Raw genomic sequence first — 21,911 nt, 5'->3', positions numbered from 1 at the left:
GAGACTTCGCCCAGCCGTTTATAGAATATTTCGTCTGCCTCCTCATCCTGGTTGGGTGGTCTATAACAGACTCCTACTACGATATCCACCTGGTTAGCCCTGCCCCCGATTCTTACCCAGAAACACTCAGTCTCATTAGCACCATCATTAAGTTCAACGCATTCATAGCACTCCTTAACATACAGGGCCACACCCCCGCCTCGCCTTGCTCGCCTGTCCTTCCTGAAGAGCCTATAGGCATCCCTGGCAGCACTATAGCTACGTGAGTCATCCCACCACGTCAATCCTGTGCCACTGGGGTCGTGGCACTCCCGGCGCGGGGACAGGTGCGGCGTGAAGATGGCGCTGAGCTGGCGCTGTGACAAGGTACGGGGGCGTTTGAGGGCGGGGGTGTCTTATGGCCCTTTGTGGTACAACGGGGTCTGAGCTGGTGCTCCGGGATGGGGCCACCACCTCGGGCAGGGACTGGCCGGATCCGTCCCCGGCTGGCCGGGCTCTGTGCGGTGCCTGTGGGCAAGCGGCAACTGGGCTCTTGCCGAGGTTCCTGGGGGAACCCCTGTCCTGGAGCTTTCTCTTTGAAGGCGAAGGCTGATGGCAGCAAACCCGGGTGGGCTCCTGGCACCCGGGACCACCCCGTCACCTCCACCCTACGCCTTGAGCTGGCTCTAGCTCCCCGTGCCAGCGGGTCCTGGGGGGTTGCGTGCCCTTGCTGGCCCTCCCCCAGGTTTCGGGGCTGCACCCTGTGTTTGCTTTCCCAAAGGAGAACGGCCCCATCCCGGAACTAGGGGTTTATTGCTCTTTTCAGATCTGCTGCACATTTCCCGGTGCAGCTGGAGGACTCGGGCTCTGCCCTGCCCCTAAGGGTGCCCTGCCCAGCCTGGGCTCTCCCTGCGTGGCAGCAGACACCTTTCTGGGTGCCTGTGGCATGGTGTGACCCTCTGGCACCGGGAAATCTCCCTTCTCCCCTTCCCGTACTGGCATCTCCGTGGTCCAGCTCCGCAGGGACGGATGCTGTGCCCTTGCCTGGGGCATCTCTCCGGGTGCGGGTGCCCGGGGGCTGCGGGGGTGGCCGGTGCCGCATCCCTCTCCCCATCTCTTGCAGAGCACGTCCCTGTGGTGCTACAGGCTGCAGCTGTGGGGTCTGGTTGCCGTGGGGCTCCTGGGGCTCTACCTGTTCTACCACGATGATGGGCTGTGGCTCAGCATGACCCCCAAGCGTAGCACCCTCTCCAGCCCCCAGTCAGCCCCCAGGCTCCCCCCGCCAACCCCTGCCCCCTGCGTGGCCAACACCTCGATGCACAAGATCGACGGCTTCGCCAAACTGCCCGGCCACGTGCAGGACTTCATGCGGTACCAGCACTGCCGGTTCTTCCCGGAGCTGCTGGGCGTCCCCGACAAGTGTGGGGGGCCCAATGGGTCCCCCAACGTCTTCCTCCTCTTGGCCATCAAGTCATCGCCGATGAACTACGAGCGGCGGGAGGTGATCCGCAGGACCTGGGGGCAGGAGAGGACCTTCGAAGGAGCCTTAATCCGCCGGGTTTTCCTCGTGGGGGTGACCACCATCACCCGGGATGCCAAGAAGCTCAACTGGCTGCTGCGGCTGGAGCAGGAGGAGCACGGGGACATGCTGCAGTGGGACTTCAAGGACACCTTCTTCAACCTGACGCTGAAGCAGGTTCTCTTCCACTCCTGGCTGGAGGAACACTGCCCCGGCGTCCGCTTCATCTTCAACGGGGACGACGACGTCTTCGTCAACACGGACAACGTCATCCACTTTGCGATGGCCACCCAGGGCAGCAGCGAGGAGCAGCATCTCATGGTGGGGCAGCTCTTCATCAATAGCAGACCCATCCGTTTACAGCGCAGCAAGTACTTCGTGCCCACGCAGCTCATGGCCTCCAACCACTACCCGCCCTACTGTGGCGGTGGCGGGATGCTCATGTCCGGCTTCACCGCCCGCGTCATCGCCCGGGAATCGCGGGACATCAAGCTCTTCCCCATTGACGACGTCTACCTGGGCATGTGCTTGCAGAAGGCAGGGCTCCTGCCCGCTTCCCACACCGCCATCCGGACCATGGGCATGGGGGTACCAGCCAACACCGACCCCTTCGATCCCTGCTACTACCGGGAGATGCTGCTGGTGCACCGCTTCGTGCCCTACGAGATGGCGGCGATGTGGCAGGCCATCCACGAGCCCCACCTCAACTGCAGCAAGAAGGTGAGCGTCTTCTAGGGCGGCCGAGGAAGACCACGAGCCGGGGCGAAGCACCGGTGCACCCCCCAGGGCTGTGGCTCTCCCCGGAGCCCCCGTAGATGCTGCTGCTGCCGCGCTGCCAGGGTCCCCGGGGCTGAGCCCCGTCCCCACCGCGCATCTGCCGGGAGGGCAGCGCCGTGTTGAGCCCTGGCTCCCACCCGGGGACCGCGGAGCGTCACCGCACGCCCATCCTGCCCCTGGCCCCTTTTTGCCTGGTTTTTGCCCCGAATCTGCCCTCCCATGGCCAGGGGAGCCCTGAGGCACTTGGGAGGGGAGAATAAATGAACCTGTGTTGTTAATGAGGACGTGGGGTCTGGAACCTTACTGGGGGACGGGGGGTGCAGGGAGGACGGGGGGAGCAGGGCTGAGGGGGGGGAGCAAGGGGCGGGTGTTTGCCCCCAGTGAGAGCCCTGCCCCGGGGGTCTCTCTGCAGAGCCCCCGAGGTCCTCGAGCGGGTTGGGGCCGGGGGTGGGACGGGACAGGCTGCGCTGGTCTCTGCGAGGTCAGCGATGACCCTCGGCGGAGGCAGCCCCGGCCCCGGTGGGATGCTCGGCCCCGGTGGGATGCTCGGTGCCGGGAAGGGACGGTGTCACGGGCGCATGCTGGGCTCAGGGCCGTGGGAGGGGGACGTACACAGGGGGTGAGGAGCAAAACCCACTGGGACGGGGCCGTGGCCACAGGTGCCACCCCCCACCCCACCCCGAGCCTCGGGCTGCCATGCTTGGGTGCTGGCAGCCGTCGCGGCAGAGCCGCTGCAGCGGCCGTATGGGCACACGGGTTCATCCACACCCTCGGGTGGGGGCACCCGCTGCAGCCACCCCCACCCCCCCCCCCTCCCCGCCCCGGGAAAGGCTGCGGTGAGTGTCAAGCCCAGGACCCCCACGCTGGGATGTCCTGTGGGCACCCTCACCCCCCCTCCCCGTAGCTCCACAGCGACCCGATCCCCGTGTCCCCCCCTCCCTGTGCATCCCCCCCTCCCTGTGTCCCCCCTCTCGCCTCAGCCCTGATGGCAAATTTACCAAATTTTACTAGAAACCTGCCAAATCCTGCCATGGTGGGGGCAATGACAGGCAGAAAGGGAGGGTAAAAGACTAGTGGCATGGGGCGGGGGGGGGGGGGGGTCTGTCTGCTGCAGGGAGGGGGGAAGCAGGGCTGCCCGGCATGGAGGGGGCGATGGGGGTCCCTCCGCTGGCCCTGCAGCTGTTAAAGCACATCGAAGCATCACCACGGCCATGTGTCCCTCCGTCACCGCCTGATGCTGGGGAGGGAGGGGGGTGCTCGGGGTCCCTGCCGTGGGGGGCGGGGGGGGGGGCTACCCACGGGCTTTGCTCCGGCTGTCCCGCAGCGCCTCGATCTTGGGGGCCAGCTCCCCGAAGGTGGGTCTGGCCCCGGGGCTGAAAACCCAGCAGCTCAGCATCAGCATGTAGACCTGGGGACAAGGGACAGGGCCGTCAGGGGAACAGGGTGGCCCCCCAGGGCACCCCCACCCCGCTCCGAGACTCTCCCCTCTCACCTCCACCGGGCAGCCGAATGGCGCCGGGAGACGCCGGTTGTCCTTGAGGAGCTCCAGCAAGTGGCAGATGATCTGCGTCATCTTCTCGGTGCCCATCATGCGGAGGAACTCCTGAGGGCACAGGGACGGCCATCAGCAGGGGACCACTGTGGCCGGATGGGGGGGGCTCATCCTGAAGGTAATGGGTTCAGAGTGGGGGCAGCGGGACCCCAGCCCTGGGAACAGGGCGGGGGGGTCTCACCTCCGAGGGGCTCTTGCTCTTGTTGCTGTAGGTGAAGAGCTCGTAGAGGAGGACCCCAAAGCTCCAGACATCGGATGCCCGGGAGAAGATGTTGTCTGCCAGGGATTCGGGCGCGTACCTGCCGGCGGGAGGATGCTGAGCACTGGATCCAGCTGGGCCGGCAGCCCCATGTCACCCCCCTCCCCGTCCCGTCCTCACCAGAAGACGGGGCTCTGGCCGGGTTCCCGCACCACGTAATAGTCCTTGTCCTGCGGCAGCAGCTTGGCCAGCCCGAAATCCCCGATCTTGACGTGGGTCTCGCTCTCCACCAGGATGTTCCTGCTGGCCAGGTCCCGGTGCACGCAGCGCTGCGACCCCAGGTACTCCATGCCCTGCGCAGGATGCAGCCGCTGGCTGGGGCTGGGACTCAGCAGCATCCCCAGGGCTCACCCCTTCCTGGACCGCGACCCCCTGGGTGAGCCATGGCATTGCTCCGTCCCCATCCATCCCCCCCACCAGAGGAGGACAGGACACCCTTTGCCACCTTCCCCCGGCCGTCCCACCTTGCAGATCTGCCAGGCATAGAGGAGCAGGGTCCTGTGGTCCAGGCGGGGCTGGTTCTTCTGCAGGTAGTCCCGCAGGCAGCCGTTGGGCAAGTACTCCATCACCAGCCGTAGCCCGCGCCGCCCTGCGCACACGTCCGTCACCCGCCGGCCGGGATGCGGGCAGAGCATCCCTTCCCGCTCCCTGCCCCCCGCCCTGCTCACCCCGGCTGTAACACACGCCCCGGTACTGGACGATGAAATCGTGCTGGAGCGAGTGCAGGATGTGGATCTCCCTCTCGAAATCCCGCAGCTCCTTGGCCGAATCCTGCTGCAGCTTCTTCACCGCCACCAGCTCCCCCGTGCTGTCGCCCAGCGGGTCGTAGCGGCACAGCTCCACGCTCCCAAAATTGCCCTGGCCAGGGAGAGGCGGGAGGGGGACGCGGGGTGATGGGGCGCTTTGTGGGGGGGGGGCCCAGAGACCCCCACCACGTTCCCCACGCATGGTCCTCCCCCAGATCCCCCCCACAAGCCCAGCATCTCTCAGCTTTATGGAGCAAAGCATCCCCCCACCCCCGCGAGTAGGGGATGTTTCATGCCCTGAACGGGGGTAAGGAGGGGGCGTTAGAAGAAACTCGTGCGCCAAGTCGTGCATGGGATGGGGCCCCCTCTGTCTGTGCCCACCCCCCCCCCCCACCGCCTTACCTTGCCCAGCAGCGAGATGTACTTGAGGTGCCGCTCCTCGAAGTGCGTGGGGTCCTGGCACGTGGCGAGGGGCTCGTACCCCCAGAAACTGTCCCGCAGCGTCACGTCGGTGGGTGACAGGTCCGAGAGCAGCTCGTAATCTGGGGAAGGTGGGCCGTGAGGGCACTGTGGGGGGGCGGGGGGGGTCCAGAGCCTGTTCGCCCCCCACCCCGCCCTCCAATCCCGGGGCTCACCCGAGGTGATGAGGCTGTTGAGGTCCCGGATGAGGGCACGGAAGCAGGGCCGGCGGCCGGGCTGGTAGTCCATGCACTGCGCGATGAGCGTGGCCAGCTCCGTCCACTTGGGCGCAGGGAGCTGGAGGCTGCTCCGGTAGAAATCCAGCTTCTGCGGGGGTGGGAGAGGGTGCTGGGGGCTGGCTGCGGGGTGCCTGGCTCTGTGTCACCCCCTCCCCCCTGCCCCAAGCAGTCCCCGAACAGCCCCCATGCTCCTCACCAGCCCTGAGCATCACCCAAAGGCTGCAGGAGGTAAAATTGGGGGGGGGTTGGTTATTGCCGGTCCCTGTAGGGCTGGACCTGGTGGCCCCCACCGTCACACACCGAGGCTGTGGGGCTCTGGGGCCCTGCGAGACCCCCATCTCAGGGTGCCATGGGTGCCCATCTCCCCCCGGTGCTGTCCCTGGGTCACTGGAGCCTCTGGCCGGCAGAGAAATCCCAGGGTGGGATGAGCAGCACGTGGTCTTCTCCGGGCAGTGGGTGAGTGAGCAGAGCCCAGGGGCAGCGGGATGGGGCAGGAGGGAGAGGGCAGGAGGATTGGGGTGCAGGGGGATGCGGCAGGAGGGTCGGGATGCAGCGGGATGGGACAGGAGGCTCGGGATGCAGCGGGAGAGAGCAGGAGGGTTGGGATGCAGTGGGATGGGGCAGGATGGAGAGGGCAGGAGGCTCGGGATGCAGTGGGAGAGAGCAGGAGGGTCGGGATGCAGCGGGATGGGACAGGACGGTTGGGATGCAGTGGGAGAGAGCAAGAGGGTGAGGGTGCAGTGGGATGGGGCAGGATGGAGAGGGTAGGAGAGTTGAGATGCAGCGGGATGGGACAGAAGGCTCGGGATGCAGTGGGAGAGAGCAGGAGGGTTGGGATGCAGCGGGATGGGACAGGAGGGTCAGGATGCAGTGGAGAGAGCAGGAGGGTTGGAATGCAGTGGGATGGGGCAGGATGGAGAGGGCAGGAGAGTTGAGATGCAGCGGGATGGGACAGAAGGCTCGGGATGCAGTGGGAGAGAGCAGGAGGGTTGGAATGCAGTGGGATGGGGCAGGATGGAGCGGGCAGGAGGCTCGGGGTGCAGTGGGAGAGAGCAGGAGGGTTGGGATGCAGGGGGATGGGGCAGCATGGAGAGGGCAGGAGGGTCAGGATGCAGTGGGATGGGGCAGGAGGGTCGGGATGCAGTGGGATGGGGCAGGAGGGTCGGGATGCAGTGGGCCGGGGCAGCCTCACCTTCTGGGGCTCCAGCAGGCTGACGGGCATGTTGCCACCACTGAAGATCTCCCAGAGGGTCGCCCCGAAGCTCCACTTGTCGGCCGGCAGCGCCAGGCTCTTGGGGTCACTGAGGCACTCGGGGGCCACCCAGGGGATGCGCTCCACCAGCACTGGGGAGACGGGGAGGGGCCCTTTCAGCACCCACCGGGGGAGGCCCTGCCACCCCCCACCCCCCCCCCCCCACTTCCCTCGACACCTTGGGTCAGTCCTGGCACTTACTCTCCTTGGCCAGGACAGAGACACTGACTCCGGGGTCGTTGAGCTTGATGAAGGGGGGGCTGCCGCTGGCTGCGTCCCCCTCCCGGGTCAGCAGCACCTTCTTAGCGGAGACGTTGCCGTGGGTGATTTTCTTGTCCTCCTGGGGAGGGGAGAGGGACCAGCACCCTCAGCGCAGCCCCGGCCCGTGGGGCAGCTCCATGCAGGGGGCTGAGCCGGTGCCGCGGGGCTGTGGAACATGGAGACATGGGAGCCATGGGGATGCAGATGAGTGGGAGCCGTGGGGCATGGACACGTGGGAAGCCATGGGGCATGGACACATGGGAGCCATGGGACAGGGATCCATGGGGGCCATGGGACAGGGATGCGTGGGGGCCATGGGGATGTGGATGAGTGGGGGCTGTGGGACATGGACATGGGGGAGCCATGGGTCTGGGATGCATGGGCGACATGGGACTGGCATGTGTGGGAGCCATGGGGATGCAGACGAGTGGGGGCTGTGGGACATGGACACGTGGGAGCCATGGGACTGGGATGCGTGGGAGCCATGGGACAGGGATCCGTGGGGGCCATGGGGATGTGGATGAGTGGGGGCTGTGGGACATGGACATGGGGGAGCCATGGGACTTGGATGCATGGGCGACATGGGACTGGGATGCGCGGGAGCCATGGGACTGAGATGCATGGGGGCTGTGGGACATGGACATGTGGGGGCCATGGGACATGGATGCATGGGAGCCATGGAACTGGGATACATGGGGACCACGGGACATGGACGCCTGGGAGCGTGGCACAGGGACACGTGGGAGCCATGGGACAGGGATGTACAGGTGCTGAAGGATGTAGATGCACAAGAATCACGGCCCATGGATGCATTGGAGCTGCAGGACGCGGATGCCGTGGGATGAGGACATGGGAGAGCTGTGGGATGCTGGCACAGAGGAGCTGCAGGACACACGGACGACGGGACACCCGTGCTCGGTGCCGCGCCGGCAGCCGGCTCACCAGGTAGTTGAGGGCGTACGCCAGCTGCTTGGCCACCTGCAGCTTCCAGCTTGTGGTCACCTTGCCCTCACCTTGGTTCTTCTTCAGGTAGAGGTCCAGGGGTCCGTACCTGACGTACTCCTGCACCATGATACCTGCCGGGGGGGGGTAGGACACACAGTGGGGGCGGGTTCGGCATGTGCCCTCCGTCAGCGCGGCGGTGCCCCAAATGGGGACGGTCACTCACTGTCCTTCCCGAGGCTGACGCCGTGCAGCAGCACCAGGTGCTTGTGGGAGAGCTGGCTCATGATGCTGGCTGCCTCCAGGAAGGACTGGGAGCGGGGAGAGTCCGGCTCAGGGCGGGGGGGGGCGGGGGGAAGCAGTGGGGGGGACACCCCCTTCTTCAGTGCCGGGTTCGGGGGGGGCGCTGCTCCCGCCTCACCTCGGAGCAGTTGCGGTGGCTGCCGTCCATGACCTTGAGCACCACCTCGGTCTGGTAGTACCCGTCCTCCTCCTGGTCCCGCTTGACGCCCTTGTAGATCTGGGTGAAGGAGCCCTGGCCCAGGCTCTCGCCCTGTGGCGGGAGGGGGGATGCTGGGGGGGGGGGTGCCCTGCCTGCACCCCCCAGACCCCCCCTCACCCCCCCCAAACCCCCCTCCCCGTACCCGCGTGAGGCTCTGGGGGTCGATCTTGTGGAACGTCATCTGGTTGAGGCTGCGGCGGGGGGCGGCGGGGGAGCCGGGGGGCCGGGGGCAGCCGCTCCGCACGATCAGCAGGTTGGACTTATCTGGGGGGGGGGGGGGGAAACGGCCGTGAGGGGCGGCTGGAGCGCGCTGTGACCTCGCACAGCCCGCTCCATGATGTCACAGCCCGCTCCGTGATGTCACACAGCCCACACTACGATGATATAGCCTGGCTCTGTGACCTCATGCGGCCCTCTCTGTGATGTCACACAGCCCGCTCTGTGATGTCACACAGCCCGCTCCGTGATGTCACAGCCCGCTCCGTGATGTCACAGAGCCCACACTATGATGACATAGCCTGGCTCTGTGACCTCATGCAGCCCTCTCTGTGATGTCACACAGCCCACACTCTGATGACATAGCCTGGCTCTGTGACCTCACGCGGCCCTCTCTGTGATGTCACACAGCCCGCTCCGTGATGTCACAGAGCCCACACTATGATGACATAACCTGGCTCTGCGACCTCACGCGGCCCACTCCGTGATGTCACACAGCCCGCTCCGTGATGTCACACAGCCAGCTCTGTGACCTCACGCGACCTGCTCTGTGACCTCACGCAGCCCGCCTTGTGACGTCACACAGCCCACTCTGTGGTGACGTAGCCTGGCTCGGTGACCTCACACAGCGCCCCCCCTCTAGGGTGTCCCGCAGCCCACACTCTGATGACATCGCCTGGCTCGGTGACGTCACGCAGCCTGTTCTCTGACGTCACGCCGCCGCGGGTGCGCGCAGCCCTGCCCCGTCTCCCGTCCCCCGCCGCGGCGGCGTCACCTTTGGGCAGGGGCGGGCAGCAGGCAGCCAGGCGCATGCGGGCACCCTCTGCCTGCAGCCCGCGGCGCCCGTAGGTGCCCAGCAGCTCCCGCAGGCTGCAGAACCGCCGGGCCACCCCCGAGAGCCAGAAGTTCCCATCCTCGTCCCTGCGGATCAGGCAGCGCTTGTAATCCTGGCCGGAGCGGGTCTGCGGGGGTGAGAGCCAGGCTCAGCGGCACGGGGTCCCGTCCCCGCAACGAGTCCCTCCTGCCCCGCGCGTCCCCGTGGCAGCCCCGGTGCCGTGCCCATCCCAAAGGGCCGTCACCGGTGGCACCGTCCCTGTGAGCAGCAGGTCTCTCAGCCCCGCGTTTCCCTCCCCGCTCCCGGTGACACCCGCGGCACCCAGGACGGGAGCCTGCAGGGTGCTGGGGGGTGCCGGCACCCTGGTCCCGTGGCCGTGGCGGTCTCACCTCGGCGCAGACGGTCAGCAGGTAGCTGTCGAAGTCCTGCGGGCTGCGGCGCAGCAGGTACAGCCCCGGCCGGCTCCCCGCCACCTTCAGCTTGTTCACCGCAAACTCAGAGCTGTGAAGGGCAGGGCTGGGTCGGGCACAGAGCGGATCCCCCCCCCCAGGGACCCCCCCCGTTGCTCACCCCTCCGCCACGGTGTCCCCACACCCGGCGGGCACCGGGGTGGCCGGGGCATCACCTGCCCAGCGAGCAGGATGGGGACCGGTGCCCGCCGCTCTTGCGCCCCCCACCCGAGTGATTTCTTCCCTCATCGCTCGTGGGTTGGGGGTGGCAAGGGGCGGGGGGGGGGGAGGGGTCCCAGCACCCACCTGATGGGCCCGTGGCACTGGTTCTCCACGTCCTCCAGGAGCCGGGGGGGGGCCACCTCCTTGCAGAAGTAATGGTGGGCATCTGCCGTCAGGCGGTAGTAGCCGTCGATGAGAGCCACGAAGGAGCGGGCTTCCCGCAGCGTGGGGAACTCCACCTCCTGGGGGCCGGGCAGGGAGGGGGGGGTCAGACCCATATTGACCCCCCCACCTCCAGCCCCATGGGGGCTTCCCCTGTGCCCTCCCCCCTGCCTCACCAGCACCCTGTTGTCCGTCTTGGTGAGGGTGACGACGCGGTTCTCCACGGGGCTGCCCTCCCGGCTCGCCTGCTTGATGCTGATGTCGGCGATGTCGGGGAAGTCGCAGAAGTGCTGGCGGCTCTGCGAGGGGACACGACTGGGACACGTCACACCCCCCCCCCCTCCCCACGCCATGGGACACCCCCCCACTACCTCGACGCAGCCGCCTGCCCTCACCTCGGAGCCGACGCAGCTCCAGGAGACGCCGCTCTCGCCGGCCACGTGGATGGCGATGGCGGCGGCGGAGCCCGGCGAGCGCACGTGGAAGCTCTCCTCCGCCCAGCGCCGCTGCAGCCGCTCCAGGTCCAGCAGGTACTTGAGCTTCAGGTAGCGTCCGTCTGTCTGGCAGCCCCCGATCTTCCGCAGGGATTTGCTGAAGCGGCGGCGGATGCGCTTGCGGGTGAGGAAGCTGTGCTGCTGGATCTGGCACCGCAGCGGCTCGGGGATGCAGGATTTGTAGCTGCCGGGGAGGGGGAGGTGAGGCAGCGGCGGGTGCCGGGCTGTCCCCATGGGTGCCAGGCGGCCCCCGCGGCCCCCAGCTCACCTGACGTGGCTGAAGACCTCATCTGGGCTCTGCCGCTTCTCCTTGGCGATGCGCAGCATGTCCAGCACGGCCAGGCTCAGGCACTCCTCCTGCGTGGGCAGGCTCAGCGCCACCGCCACGCGCCCCCCGATGAAATCGCTGCGGGACTGGGGAGGGTGCAGGGGCTGGCTGGGGCGGGGTGTCTCCATGCCAGCCCCCCGCTCCCCGCACCGGGTGCATCTCCTGCCCAGGGATGCTGCAGCCAGGAGACCAGATGCACCCCCAAGACCCCCGGTCCATGCATCCCCCCGGCTAACTGGAGCTTCTAGGGTGGCCCCTGCTGACCCCCCCATCACGCTGGGCTGGCTGTGGGGTGGTGGGGTGGCTCCAGCCCCAGTCCCCTGCCCCGGTGTCCGCAGTAACCGGAGTCACATCCTGCCCCGGTGTCCGCAGTCACCGGAGTCACATCCTGCCCCGGGTGCTGGTTGCCTGCTGCTGCCTGGGGGGCAGCGGAGACAGCTCCATCTGTGGGGCATGCATCACCCAGGGGACACAGAGACCCTCATCTTGGCAACCTGGGGTGCCCTACGCCCGTCATGGGATGCCCACGGGCAGCTCCAGCCAAGCTAGCCAGCAGGATCCACATCCCACAGGCATCGTGGCCAGGGGCCAGTGGATGCTGGAGGAGGAGGAGGAGGAGGAGGAGGAGTAGGGCGGCACGGCCCAGGGCGGTGAAGGGCATCGCTGCACTGAGGTTAACACGTACCACACACCCGAGAAGCCACACGGGACCCCCACCTGTGGCCCCCCATGTTGGGGACAGAGATGCCAGCCTGGCAGGGCTCACCTGGGCAAAAAGGTAATCGATGACGGGGTAGTCCAGGACGGGGCTGGCCCGGTCGTTCAGCAGCTGGAAGCGGTGGGACTGTCCCAGCCCGCACCAGTTGGGGAAGAAGAACCTGATGGGGAGAGCGGAGGGGGCTCAGCGCCACGTCCCCCATAGCGCACAGCCCCTATCAGCCCTCAGAGACTCCCCAGGGAGCCGGGCTGGGGCTGGGGCTGGGGCTGGCCGCGTCCCCGGGGGCTGTACCTGATCCTGTACACCACGACCTGGCTGCGGGACTCATCGACGGTGAAGAGGTGGTTGGGGGGGAACCAGCAGCTGAGATCCTCGGTGGCCAGGGCGAAGAGCGGGTGGCAGACGGGCAGCACGCCTGGGGACGGAGAACGGTGCAGTGACCCCCCCCCAGCGCCGAGGACGGGGACAGCCGGTACCACGGAGCCCATGGCCGGTGCCCACCGGTGCCGGGGGACGATGCTCACCGCAGGCTTTGGCGGCGCAGACGCACAGCTCCTCAGCCGTGTACTCGCCGAAACTGAAGGTGAGGAAGCCGGCGGCGGTGCCGGGGGGGCTGCGGGCGTTCGGGGCCTGGTGGTACAGGTACACCTGGAGGGTGCCGGTCTCGGTGGAGGAGAGGCTGCAGGAGCGCTCCCCGATCAGCGGGGTGTCCTCGCCCAGGGGGGCCATGGTGGGCGCTGCAAGGATGCGGGGGCTCAGCACCGGGCTCTTGGTGGCACTGTCCCCCTCAGTGTGAGCCCCACCATGGCAGTGACCTTGCCCCACACATGCCTTTTCCCACGCACTTCCCTCGGCGTCATCCCCTCCCCAGGGTAAAACCCCGCAGCCGAACCTGCGGCATCTCCAGGACTGGGGTCAGCCTGTCCTGGGAAGGATGAAGGGGAAACTGAGGCACACAGCCCTTTCTCCGGGCATGTGGATGCACCCACCCTCCCCAGCCTGTCCCGTGGTTGCTCATGTGGATGCACCCGCGCTCCCCAGCCCCTCCCATGGCCGCTCCTCCCCGCCAGCCGGCCCAGGGCTGGGCGCCCATGCCCTGCATCGCTCCCAGGCGTGGGCCTGGAGGACTCGGCTCCATCCCTGTGCCCACCTGGGCTGGCTGGACCCTGCGAAACCCCCCCCGTGCCGGTGCGGTACCTGCTGCCGTGCCAGCGCCCGTGTGCTCCGACCCTGGGGAGCGGGTCCCGGGCAGGGCTGTGCCACTGGGTCGGGGTTCCTGGGCTGCGTAGGCGGCTGCTCGGAGCCTGCAAGCGAAGGAGAGAGTCACAAAAAACCCCTCAGTGACTTCCTTCCTGCCCACAGCCTCCGCGGCGGCTGGCTTCCTGGCAAGGGAGGGGGCACGGGGTGGGGGGCAGAGAGGAGACACCCCAGGGGGTAGCAGGGACCAGCTGGGGGGTGCAGGGGTAGGGAGCCCCGGGCATCCTGCTTCGTGCTGGGCATCCCAAAGGACACAGGGACCTCGCTGGTCCTGGTGCGGTGGGTACCGCAGGGATGGGCGATGCTCTGCCAGGGCATCCCAGCCCCGTCCTGTCCCACCCCACCATGTGGGGGCGAGGGGCTGGGTGCTGCCGGTGCCATCGTGCCTTTGGGGCCGCCGTGCCTGGCCCCCGGTGCCGTGCAGCCTTGCATGCACCCGCTGGCGGATGTGGCCGGGCCCAGCAGCCGCCGCCGGTTGCTTTTCCCTTTGCGGAGGCGAAGCTGGGGGTGAGGCAGGGAAGGGGGTTCTGTCCTCTGGGACGGGTGTTGGGGACAAGGCCACCAGGGCTGGAGCCAGACCCCGAGGACCTCGGTGGGGATGGTGCCCCTGTGGCGGCTCTGTCCCCACGTCGTCGGGGCTTGTCCCCGCTCCCAACCCCAGGCTGGTCTCCGGGGTTCTGGGCTGAAGAATTCCCCGTGGGACAAACCTGTCTGGGGGCTGGGCGGGCGAGACAAAGCCGCGTTTGTGCGGGGGAACAAGGAAGCCGCGCTGGCCCCATACCTGGGTGCCACGTATGCCCGCGGCCGGAGCCGTCCCACCGTCCCCGGGGTCCCCCCCGCCGGGGTACGGGGAGGGGGGGGACACACACAGCCGTGCCGCCGCTCGAGGTGGCCCCGGGTCCGCCGTGGCGTGCGGGAGGGAAGGGGTTATGGATGCGGCCCCCGACGGCTCCGTCCTCCCCCCCGAGGGTCCCTCCCCGCAGCCCGCCCCGGGGGCTGGAGGAGCCCGAGGCACGGCCGGCCCCTCTCCCCCGTCCGCCGCCTCCACCGAGGACGTCGCCGTCACGGCCGGGCTCCCCACGGAGACCATCCCGCCCCGCCCCGGGAACCCCCCCGCTCCATCCCCGGTGCGCTGCCCCGCTCTCCGCCTCCAGCACCGCGTCCTCGCCGGGCTGCGGGCGGCTGCCCGCGAACCAGCTGCTTTTTTTTTTTCTGGGTAAAGGTTTAGTTTGGGTTTGTTTTGTCCCCTCGGCTGGAGATAAGCCGGGCTCCGGCGGCGGCTCTGCCCGTCCTTGTTCGGGATGGCCGGGGTCGGGGCGGGGGGGGGTCGCTCCCTCCCGGCCGTGTCCTTCGGGTGCCGCCGCGTCCCCGGAGCCGGTGCCGGGTGCGCCGCGGGGCTGCGGGACCGGGCGCTGCTGCTCTGCTCTGCTCTGCCTGCCAGCCCCCAGCCGGGAGGTACCGGGGGGAATTTTCTTGCTGAGCTCGGGCTGTCCCTCTTGGAACGCGGGCTTGGCCCTGCGCAGCCGAACGCTGGGCACTGACCTGCCCCGGGACAGGACAGGGACAGGGACAAGGACGGGATAGGGACGGGATGGGACAGGGACAGGGACGGGACAGGGACGGACGGGCACAGTGTCAGGACAGGGACGGGATAGGGATGGATGGGACAGTGTCGGGACAGGGATGGGACAGGGACGGGACAGGGTCGGGACAAGGATGGGACAGGACGGGAAGGGATGGGATGGGACAGGACAGGAATGGGTCAGGGATGGGACCGGGACGGGATGGGATGGGAGAGAGGTGGGACAGGGACGTAATGGGATGGGACAGAGATGGGATGGGACAGGGATGGGACAAGAATGGGTCAGGGATGGGACTGGGATGGGATGGGACAGGACAGGGACAGGGACAGGTATGGGATGGCATCGGACAGGAGAGGGACAGGGGTAGGTATGGGATGGGACGGGACAGGACAGGGATGGGACAGGGACAGGGGTAGGTATGGGATGGCATGGGACAGGAGAGGGACGAGGCAGGGATGGGATGGGATGGGATGGGACAGTATGGGACAGGCAGGCAGCCACTCTCTCCGCTCCGTGCTTGCTCGGATGTCGGTCGATAATTGCGCAGTTTTCTCCCCCTCCAGTTTTGCCACCCTCGGATGCGCCGGTGCCACCGCGCCCTGGCCTAGCCACACGTGCCGTGTCCCTGTACCACGTCCCCATCCACCAGCAGATGCCCGGCCAGGGGCTTCCCCCCCCTGCAGCCGCCACGCTGGCCGCGCCGGGGAGCCTGGAGGTGTGGGTGCCGGAGCGGCTCACCTTCAGCCTCTGGGACTACGGTGTCTTCGGGCTGATGCTGCTGATCTCCACCGGCATCGGGCTCTTCCACGGCCTCGCCAAAGGCGGCCAGAAAACCTCGGAGGATTTTTTCACGGGGGGACGACAGATGTCGGCGCTGCCCGTGGGGCTCTCGCTCTCTGCCAGCTTCATGTCGGCCGTGCAGGTGCTGGGGGTGCCGGCGGAGGCTTATCGCTACGGAGCCAAATTCCTCTGGATGTGCGTGGGGCAGCTGCTCAACACCCTGCTCACCGCCCAGCTCTTCCTCCCCGTCTTCTACCGCCTGGGGCTCACTAGCACCTATGAGGTGGGCATGGGGTGCGGGGGACGGGACACTTATCCTGCCCCAGAGCAGCCCCCAGGGTGCCCCGATGCTGGGATGGTCCCGATGTCCTGCCCTGTCCTTCTCCCCAGTACCTGGAGCGGCGGTTCAGCAGGAGCGTTCGGCTGTGCGGGACCTTGCAGTACGTGGTGGCCACGGTGCGTGTCCGCGGTGCACGGGTGGGAATGGGGACGGTGGGGAGGTGACACGCGGTGGGGGCTCGGGTCCGGCCGTGCCGGCACTGCCCTGAGCCCCGGGGAAGCGTCCTCGTTCCCATGCTCGTGTTTTCCGTGGCTCAAAGCAAACAGCGCCCGGCGGGAGCCCTGTTTTGAATGAAAACCCCAGTGTTTTGCCAGGGCCTGCATGCCGCGCTTGGGCGGCACCGTCACCCTTCGCCCCCCTTGGCGCAGCTGTCACTGGCCCGGTGCCGGTGGGACGGGGCGCTGAGCCCCCCCCCTCTTCCCGCAGGTGCTGTACACGGGGATCGTCATCTACGCCCCTGCCCTGATCCTCAACCAAGGTGCGGTGGGGAGGTGGGGGCTGCTCCCCGTCGCGTCCCCGTCCCTGCGTTGGGGACATCTCAGCCCTGTCCCACCCCAGGCGTCATTTGCACCCTGGGGCTCTGCTCAGCACCTTCCCGTCTCCTTCAGTGACCGGTCTGGACATCTGGGCGTCCCTGCTCTCCACCGGGGTCATCTGCACCTTCTACACCACCGTAGTGAGTGTGGGAGCCGGGGGGGGGGACCTGGGGGTCCCTGAGGGTCTCTGGCGCTCACCCGTGGCTCTGTTTTGTGCAGGGTGGGATGAAGGCTGTCATCTGGACGGACGTCTTCCAGGTCATGGTGATGCTCTCCGGCTTCATCGCCATCATCATCCGGGGGGTGCTGTTGGTGGGGGGTCCCGCCAAGGTGCTGAGCATCGCCACCAACGGCTCCAGGGTGAACTTCGGCGAGTGAGTCCCCCCCCTCCCCGCTGTGTCCTGTCCCAGCTTCCCCTGCCCCGGGGTGCTGGGGGGCCAGTGCCAGCCCTGGCTCACCCCCCTGCCCCGGCCACGTCCCGGTGTGCCCAGCTTCAACCCGGACCCACGGAGCCGGTACACGGTCTGGACCTTCCTGCTGGGTGGCACGCTGGTCTGGCTCTCCATGTACGGCGTCAACCAGGCCCAGGTCCAGCGCTACGTGGCCTGCAGGACCGAGAGGGAGGCCAGGATGTGAGTCCCCGGGGATCCTCTGGAGCCCGCTCGGCATGGGACGGCGCACAGGGGCGAGGGGCTGCGAGGGTCGGGGGCAGGTGGCTGCATGGCAGCCTGTCCCCCTCGGGGAGCCCAGTGCCTGCACCCCTCTATAGGCCATGCAGCCCTGCACGGACCTTGCACGGACCTTGCACGGACCCTGCGTGGACCCTGCAGCCTTGCACGGACCTTGCACAGATCCTGCATGGACCCTGCATGGACCCTGCAGCCCTGCATGGACCTTGCACAGACCCTGTGTGGACCTTGCATGGTCCCTGCACCCTTGCGCGGGCCCTGCATCCTTGCACAGACCTTGCACGGACCCTGCAATGACTCTGCATGGACCCTGCACCCGTGTGCAGACCCTGCATGGACCCTGCACGGACCCTGCACAGACACTGCACGGACCCTGTGCAGACCCTGCATGGACCCTACCCCCCCTGCACGGACCCTGCACCTTTGCACGGACCTTGCCCTCTTGCACAAACCCTGCACCCCTGCATGGCCCTTACGCGGACTCTGCACCCCTGCATGGCCCCTGCACCCCTGTCTGGACCCTGCACGGACCCTGCATCCCTGCAGGGACCTTGCACGGACCCTGCGCAGACCCTGCATGGACCCTGCACCCGTGTGCAGACCCTGCATGGACCCTGCACCCTTGCATGGACCTTGCACAGGCCCTGCAAAGACTCTGCATGGACCCTGCACCCGTGTGCAGACCCTGCATGGACCCTGCACCCTTGCATGGACCTTGCACGGACCCTGCCCCTTTACCCGGACCCTGCCCCCTTGCACAAACCCTGCATGGCCCCTGCACCACTGCACAGACCCTGCATGGACCCCGCACCCTCGCACGGACCCTGCATCCCTTCATGGACCTTGCACGGACCCTGTGAAGATCCTACATGGACGCTGCACCTTTGCACGGACCCTGCACGGATGCTGAACCCTTGCACGGCCCCTGCACCCTTGCACGGCCCTTGCACGGCCGCTGCGTCCCTGCTCACCGGGGGTGCTCCCCCCGGCCCTGTGCTCGCAGGGCGCTGCTGGTGAATCAAGTGGGGCTCTTCTGCATCGTCTCCAGCGCGGTGGCCTGTGGCCTTGTGATGTTTGCGCTCTACAAGGACTGCGATCCCCTCCTCGCCGGCTACATCTCGGCCCCGGATCAGGTACCCTCTGCCCTCTCGAGCGGCAAACTGAGGGCAGCGAGGTGGAAGGGAGAGGGGGCCAGAGGGGACGGACCTCTGGGTCCCCTTCTCGGCCCCACTGCAGTGGCTGGGGTCCCCCGGGGTCCTGTCCCCCCTCCATGCAGCCATCTCCCCCTGCAGTACGTGCCCTACCTGGTCCTTGATATCTTTGAGACGTCCCCGGGGGTGCCGGGGCTGTTCCTGGCCTGTGCCTACAGCGGGACCCTCAGGTGAGGACGGGGCACCCCTCGCCCCAAGTGCACCCCACAGCTCCCCGCAGAAGGGGGCTTTGCCCCCGCAACCCCGCAGGCTGCCGGCGTCGGGGCTGAGCGCTGCCGCCTGCCCGCGCCCCAGCACGGCCTCCACCAGCATCAACGCCATGGCGGCCGTCACCGTCGAGGACCTCGTCAAGCCCAGGCTGCCCGCGCTGTCACCGCGGAGGCTGACCCTCATCTCCAAGGGGCTGTGTGAGTGGGCATGGGAGCCGTGCCGTGCCGTGCCGTGCTATGCTGCACTGCGCCATGCTAAGCCATGCCACGCCATGCCGTGCCATGCTCCCCCATCCTGTACTGCACTGCTTTGTGCCATGCCATGGTGGCCAGCATGGTGCCATGCCACGCTACCTCATCCAGTGCCATGCTGTGCCATCCTGCACTGCCCCGTGCCATGTTGTGCCATGCCGTGCCACACTGTGCCATGCCGCACTGCACCATGCCATCCTGTGCCATGCCATGCCATGCCATTCTGCACTGCACTGTGCCATGCTGTGCCATCCTGCACTGCCTCGTGCCATGTTGTGCCACGCTGTGCCACACCATGCTTTGCCACACTGCCCCATGCCATGCTGTGCCGTGCCATGCCATGCCATGCCGTGCCATGCCGTGCCACACCATGCTGTGCCACACTGCCCCATGCCATGCTGTGCCGTGCCATGCCATGCCATGCCGTGCCATGCCGTGCCACGCCATGCTGTGCCACACTGCCCAATGCCATCCTGAGCCGTGCCGTGCCGTGCCGTGCCGTGCCATGCCATGCCATGCCATCCTGCACTGCACCGTGCCATGTTGTGCCATGCTGTGCCACACCATGCTGTGCCACACTGCCCAATGCCATCCTGAGCCGTGCCGTGCCATGCCGTGCCGTGCCATGCCGTGCCATGCCATGCCATGCCATCCTGCACTGCACCATGCCATGTTGTGCCATGCTGTGCCGTGCCATGCCATGCCATCCTGCACTGCACCGTGCCATGTTGTGCCATGCTGTGCCATGCCATGCTGTGCCGTGCCGTGCCATGCCATGCCATCCTGCACTGCAGCCTGCTGTCCTGTGCCATGCCATGCCATACTATTCTGCACTGCACCGTGCCATGCTGTGCCATACCTTTCTGCGCTGCACTGTGCCATGTCGTGCCGTGCCGTGCCATTCTGCACTGCACCGTGCCACGCCATGCTGTGCCGTGCTCCACTGTGCCGTGCCCTGCCCTGCTGAGCCACCGCCGTCTCCCCGCAGCGCTCATCTACGGCACCTCGTGCATCACGGTGGCGGCCCTGGCCTCGCTGCTGGGCGGTGGCGTGCTGCAGGTGAGCCCCGGCGCGGGGCTGGGCTCCCCCCGCTGCCCCCGTCCCCCGCTTTGCCCACCGGCTCTGCCCGGCCGAGCGGGACCCGGCCACACGCCGCTGGCTGCCCGAGAGCCCTCCAGCCGGTTGGGCTGCGGCAGCCGGGGGGGTCTGGGGCAGAGCCAAGTGCCTTCCTCCTCCTCCTCCTCCTCCTCCTTCTTCTCCTCCTCGTCCCCACAGCCCCCCCAAGCTCTCCGTCCCCCCCCCAGGGCTCCTTCACCGTCATGGGGGTGATCAGCGGCCCGCTGCTGGGGGCCTTCGTCCTGGGCATGTTCCTGCCGATGTGCAGCACGGCCGTGAGTCCTGGGGGGGGGACCTGGTGGGGGGGGGGGGGGTCCCAAGGGTTCGGGGGTCCCACCGCAGCCCGCTCCCTGGGGCTGCACAGACCCCTCTCCTCTGCCGCAGGGTGTGCTGGGGGGCCTGGGGGCCGGTTTCGCCCTCTCCTTCTGGGTGGCCGTGGGGGGGACCCTCTACCCCCCCAGCGCGGCCACCATGGGGGTGCTGCCCGCCGCCGGAGCCCTCTGCCCGCTCTACAACCGCACCGCCGGCGCCAACCGCACCGTCCTGCTGGGACCCCTGCCCCACCGCCAGCAGCCCCCCGCCCCGCCACGGTGAGGGGGGGCACGGCCTGGGCTGGGGCGGGGGGGGGGGGGCAGCAGATGGGGGTGGCGGGGGGGACTGGAGGCGCAGGTGGCTCGGCGTGATGTCACAGCACCGTCCCTAGTCACTGTGATGTCACACCGCTTTCCCTGTTCCTTGTGACATCACACCGCTTTCCTTGTGATGTCACAGCACTTTCCGTCTTCGCTGTGATGTCACACCGCTTTCCCTGGTCCCTGTAACGTCACACCACTGTCCCTTGTGATGTCACAGCACTTTCCCTGTTCCTTGTGACGTCACACCACTTTCCCTGTTTGCTGTGATGTCACAGCACTTTCCCTGTTCCTTTTGACGTCACACCACTTTCCCTGTTCCCTGTAACGTCGCACCACTGTCCCTGTTCCTTGTGACGTCACACCACTTTCCCTGTTCGCTGTGATGTCACAGCACTGTCTTTGCTCCTTGTGATGTCACACCACTTTCCCTGTTCCCTGTAACGCCACACCACTGTCCCCGTTCCTTGTGACGTCATAGCACTTCCCTTGTTCCTTTTGACGTCACACCACTTTCCTTGTTCCTTCTGACGTCACACCAACTTTCTCCCTGTTCACTGTGACGTCACACGGCGGTCTCTGCGGGTCCTTCACCCCCCACCCCCCCCCCCCGCAGGCCGGCCGTCGTGGGTGACTTCTACGCCATCTCCTACCTGTACTACGGGGCGCTGGGGACCCTCACCACGGTGGTGGCAGGGGTCCTGCTCAGCTCCCTGCCAGGTGAGGCCGGGCTCCGTGTGGGGACACGTCGCAGGTGTGTGTCCCGTGTCCCCCCCCGCCCCTCCCCGCAGCCCCTCCCCATGGCACCCCCTTTCCGGCAGGGTCGACCAAGCGGACGCGGCCACCCCCGGGCGTGCTGTGGTGGGACATCGCGAAGCAGACGTCCTCGCTGTCCCCCATGGCCACCGAGACCCCCGGGGAAGAGCCCCCGGGCAAGGCCGGAGCCCCCCAGGCGCTGCCGGCAAGGCCGGATGGGGACGGCGGCCCCCCCCGAGCCCCCTCTGAGCCCGGTGCTGCCACCGAGCTGCTGCTACAGGAGACCCACGTGTAGGGCGCCGGGGGAGGGGACGTGGGGGGACAGGCTGTGGCTGTGGTGAGACTGCGGGGGGGGGGGAGGTGTGTCCCCCCTGTCCTGGGGTCCCCAATAAAGGAGATGTCCCCTGGGAGGAGCCTGTCCTTGGGGGGTGCCGGGGAGGGGGGGGGGGGGGGGGGGGGCGATGACACAGGGGCTGGTACAGCGGGGGGGGGGGGGTCAAACTGGGACGGGGACACGGGGGACAAGTGCTGGGGGGGAACGGGGGCGGGGCCTGCCCCATAAACCCCGCCCGCCCTGGGGACAATGGGCCCCGCCCCGCCGAGCTCCACCCCACCCCGATAACAATGGGGCCCGCCCCG

At 67.8% G+C, this 21,911-nt stretch overlaps 3 protein-coding genes across 5 annotated transcripts; 2 read left to right on the top strand and 1 right to left on the bottom strand.

Annotated features, from left to right (window-relative positions):
- The first annotated feature begins 1,204 nt into the window (after positions 1-1,204).
- B3GNT3 (UDP-GlcNAc:betaGal beta-1,3-N-acetylglucosaminyltransferase 3) lies at positions 1,205-2,233 on the top strand. The gene has a single exon (XM_054181755.1). It carries the CDS (start codon positions 1,205-1,207, stop codon positions 2,231-2,233), a length of 1,029 nt encoding a protein of 342 aa, XP_054037730.1.
- A 1,299-nt stretch (positions 2,234-3,532) lies between these two features.
- JAK3 (Janus kinase 3) lies at positions 3,533-14,056 on the bottom strand. 3 transcript variants are annotated; one of them, XM_054181752.1, is made up of 25 exons: positions 13,950-14,056; positions 13,109-13,215; positions 12,436-12,648; positions 12,203-12,326; positions 11,960-12,071; positions 11,134-11,279; positions 10,767-11,049; positions 10,548-10,670; positions 10,294-10,451; positions 9,928-10,039; positions 9,479-9,665; positions 8,630-8,751; positions 8,407-8,538; positions 8,212-8,296; positions 7,986-8,119; positions 6,984-7,119; positions 6,723-6,874; positions 5,468-5,618; positions 5,235-5,374; positions 4,755-4,944; positions 4,551-4,675; positions 4,207-4,379; positions 4,009-4,126; positions 3,768-3,878; positions 3,533-3,683 (listed from the first exon to the last, which is right to left on the bottom strand). In XM_054181752.1, exons 3-25 carry the CDS (start codon positions 12,638-12,640, stop codon positions 3,567-3,569), a joined length of 3,336 nt encoding a protein of 1,111 aa, XP_054037727.1. In that variant the 5' UTR covers positions 12,641-12,648; positions 13,109-13,215; positions 13,950-14,056; the 3' UTR covers positions 3,533-3,566. The 3 variants fall into 3 exon arrangements, with proteins under 3 accessions (XP_054037727.1, XP_054037725.1, XP_054037726.1); XM_054181750.1 differs by having other exon boundaries at positions 6,984-7,122; positions 13,950-14,055; XM_054181751.1 differs by lacking the exons at positions 13,109-13,215; positions 13,950-14,056 and adding an exon at positions 12,804-12,901 and having other exon boundaries at positions 6,984-7,122.
- Positions 14,057-15,403: 1,347 nt separating this feature from the next.
- Positions 15,404-21,567, top strand: SLC5A5 (solute carrier family 5 member 5). The gene is made up of 14 exons (XM_054182320.1): positions 15,404-15,814; positions 15,922-15,987; positions 16,298-16,349; positions 16,480-16,547; positions 16,627-16,781; positions 16,899-17,039; positions 18,100-18,229; positions 18,389-18,477; positions 18,602-18,714; positions 19,757-19,827; positions 20,073-20,159; positions 20,269-20,474; positions 21,133-21,236; positions 21,338-21,567. The coding sequence occupies exons 1-14, from the start codon at positions 15,404-15,406 to the stop codon at positions 21,565-21,567; spliced, it is 1,923 nt and encodes a 640-aa protein (XP_054038295.1).
- The last annotated feature ends 344 nt before the right edge of the window (positions 21,568-21,911 follow it).

This window comes from Rissa tridactyla, chromosome 22 (genome assembly GCF_028500815.1).
Source record: "Rissa tridactyla isolate bRisTri1 chromosome 22, bRisTri1.patW.cur.20221130, whole genome shotgun sequence".
Taxonomy (NCBI): Eukaryota; Metazoa; Chordata; class Aves; order Charadriiformes; family Laridae; genus Rissa; species Rissa tridactyla.
The sequence above is the reverse complement of the archived record's forward strand: the minus strand, read 5'-3'. Positions and strand labels throughout refer to the sequence as shown.

Bases quoted from the DNA above. Each gene is read 5' to 3' on its own strand.
- B3GNT3 (XM_054181755.1), top strand. From the start codon at position 1,205: ATGACCCCCAAGCGTAGCACCCTCTCCAGCCCCCAGTCAGCCCCCAGG.
- JAK3 (XM_054181750.1), bottom strand. From the start codon at position 12,640: ATGGCCCCCCTGGGCGAGGACACCCCGCTGATCGGGGAGCGCTCCTGC. The intron at 11,050-11,133 runs GTGAGCTGGGGG...CCTCCCCGGCAG, and splicing joins GAGGTCTTCAGCCACGTCAG to CTACAAATCCTGCATCCCCG. The intron at 8,752-9,478 runs GTGACGCCGCCG...CCCCCCCCCCAG, and splicing joins CTGCCCGCCCCTGCCCAAAG to ATAAGTCCAACCTGCTGATC.
- SLC5A5 (XM_054182320.1), top strand. From the start codon at position 15,404: ATGCCCGGCCAGGGGCTTCCCCCCCCTGCAGCCGCCACGCTGGCCGCG. The intron at 16,548-16,626 runs GTGAGTGTGGGA...TGTTTTGTGCAG, and splicing joins GCACCTTCTACACCACCGTA to GGTGGGATGAAGGCTGTCAT. The intron at 17,040-18,099 runs GTGAGTCCCCGG...CTGTGCTCGCAG, and splicing joins ACCGAGAGGGAGGCCAGGAT to GGCGCTGCTGGTGAATCAAG.